Genomic DNA, 1,332 nt, shown 5'->3' on the forward strand with positions numbered 1-1,332 from the left:
GCGCGCCGAAGCTGCCCACTCCCAGCCCGGGGAACTGCGGGCCTCCGTCCAGGAGCATCGTCATGGGTGGGGCGTTCTGGGCACCGGCGATACGGCTGAAATGAGCGAGGGTGCGAGCGAAGGAGATCTTCGAAGTGCTGTCGTCGGAGAGGGGTGGCGGCGGTTGGACACTGCCCGGAGCCCCCCGAGGCGGTGCCAGGGGCCGCAACTTTCCGTCGCTGCGAGAGTCTCCTGCAGAAGGGTAGGAGGGAGGAGGGGAAGTAGAGGAGCAGGAGGAAGGGAGGAGGGGGGAAGAAGGAGCGGGGAGAAGGGAGGAGAAAAGACTCTGGGACTAGATCTGGTTTAACAAACTAACAGGCNCGATTGCAGTCAGAGCCGATCTCCCTTGATTCCGTCTGAGCCAAGCGTTGACTCTTCAGTTTGTGAGTGGTGGCTCTAGTCGCCGCTGCCCCTACACACACTCCCCCCCCCATGTGTGACACAGCAGTCACAGCATAGCAAACATATAACACGGCAAACGCAAGCCCGGAGCTGCGAACACGCGCGCAGCACAGCAGACACGCAGACGGCTCAACACAACAGTAAGCACCCCAACCCCGGAACCCGACAAGCCACACACAAAACAGTAAACACAGGCGCACGGCACACCAAAACACGCAACAGAGCAAATACACGCACGCGGCCCAGAAGACACAGCCACAAGCACAGCCACGACACACGCACAGACTATGCTTAGCCTGTGCACACGAAACACGCCCACGACACACGAAACACGCTGCCAAGCAGAGCGAACTCACTAGACACACAGAGGACCAGCATGGTTTCCAACCCAAAGGGGTAATCAGCTTCAAATTCTCAACATTTTCAAATGCAAACGTGGGGGGCGGGAATGGGGACGGCGAGGTGGAATTTTCTTCCGCTGAACAGCCAAGGCTTTGCTCTCTTCACCTCCTACCCGGAGAGGCAGCACCAAGTGACCTCGAGGATTCTTACCCCTTTAGGATTTACTTTCCAGAGTTGTGTGCGGATCACACGCCCTCCCGCTTCACCCCCACCCCGCCTGGTGCAAGGTCTTTCTGGACTTAATGGCCAGGTTCAGACAGGGCTATAAATCCACTCATTTTTTTTTTTTTCTTGTCGGGCAGTACATTTGAAAGGATGCAGGAGAGTGGGAATGGAAAGAAAAGGCCCACAGAAAGAAGGCTGGGATTGTCACATCCCTAACAGGGCCGAGCCCCCAAAGTCTGAGCCTTGAGGCAGCCTCACAGCCTGGCCGCCATCTCTCTGTAGGAAACAGAACATCTGATGAAGTTCAGAGGCGCCTGGGGAGAG

General features: G+C 57.3%; 1 protein-coding gene across 1 annotated transcript in view; it reads right to left on the reverse strand.

The window, feature by feature from the left end:
- Positions 1–64, reverse strand: part of ZIC3 (Zic family zinc finger 3) — a 1,079-nt gene extending 1,015 nt beyond the window's left edge. The window contains 2 exon segments of the mRNA XM_077773954.1: position 1; positions 4–64. The exon segment at position 1 is cut by the window's left edge and continues 1,015 nt beyond it. Of these exon segments, the coding sequence (XP_077630080.1) occupies position 1; positions 4–64 (62 nt within the window).
- Between the last annotated feature and the right edge of the window lie 1,268 nt (positions 65–1,332).

Source organism: Crocuta crocuta, unplaced genomic scaffold (assembly GCF_008692635.1).
Source record: "Crocuta crocuta isolate KB4526 unplaced genomic scaffold, BGI_CrCroc_1.0 scaffold241, whole genome shotgun sequence".
In the NCBI taxonomy this organism is placed as follows: domain Eukaryota; kingdom Metazoa; phylum Chordata; class Mammalia; order Carnivora; family Hyaenidae; genus Crocuta; species Crocuta crocuta.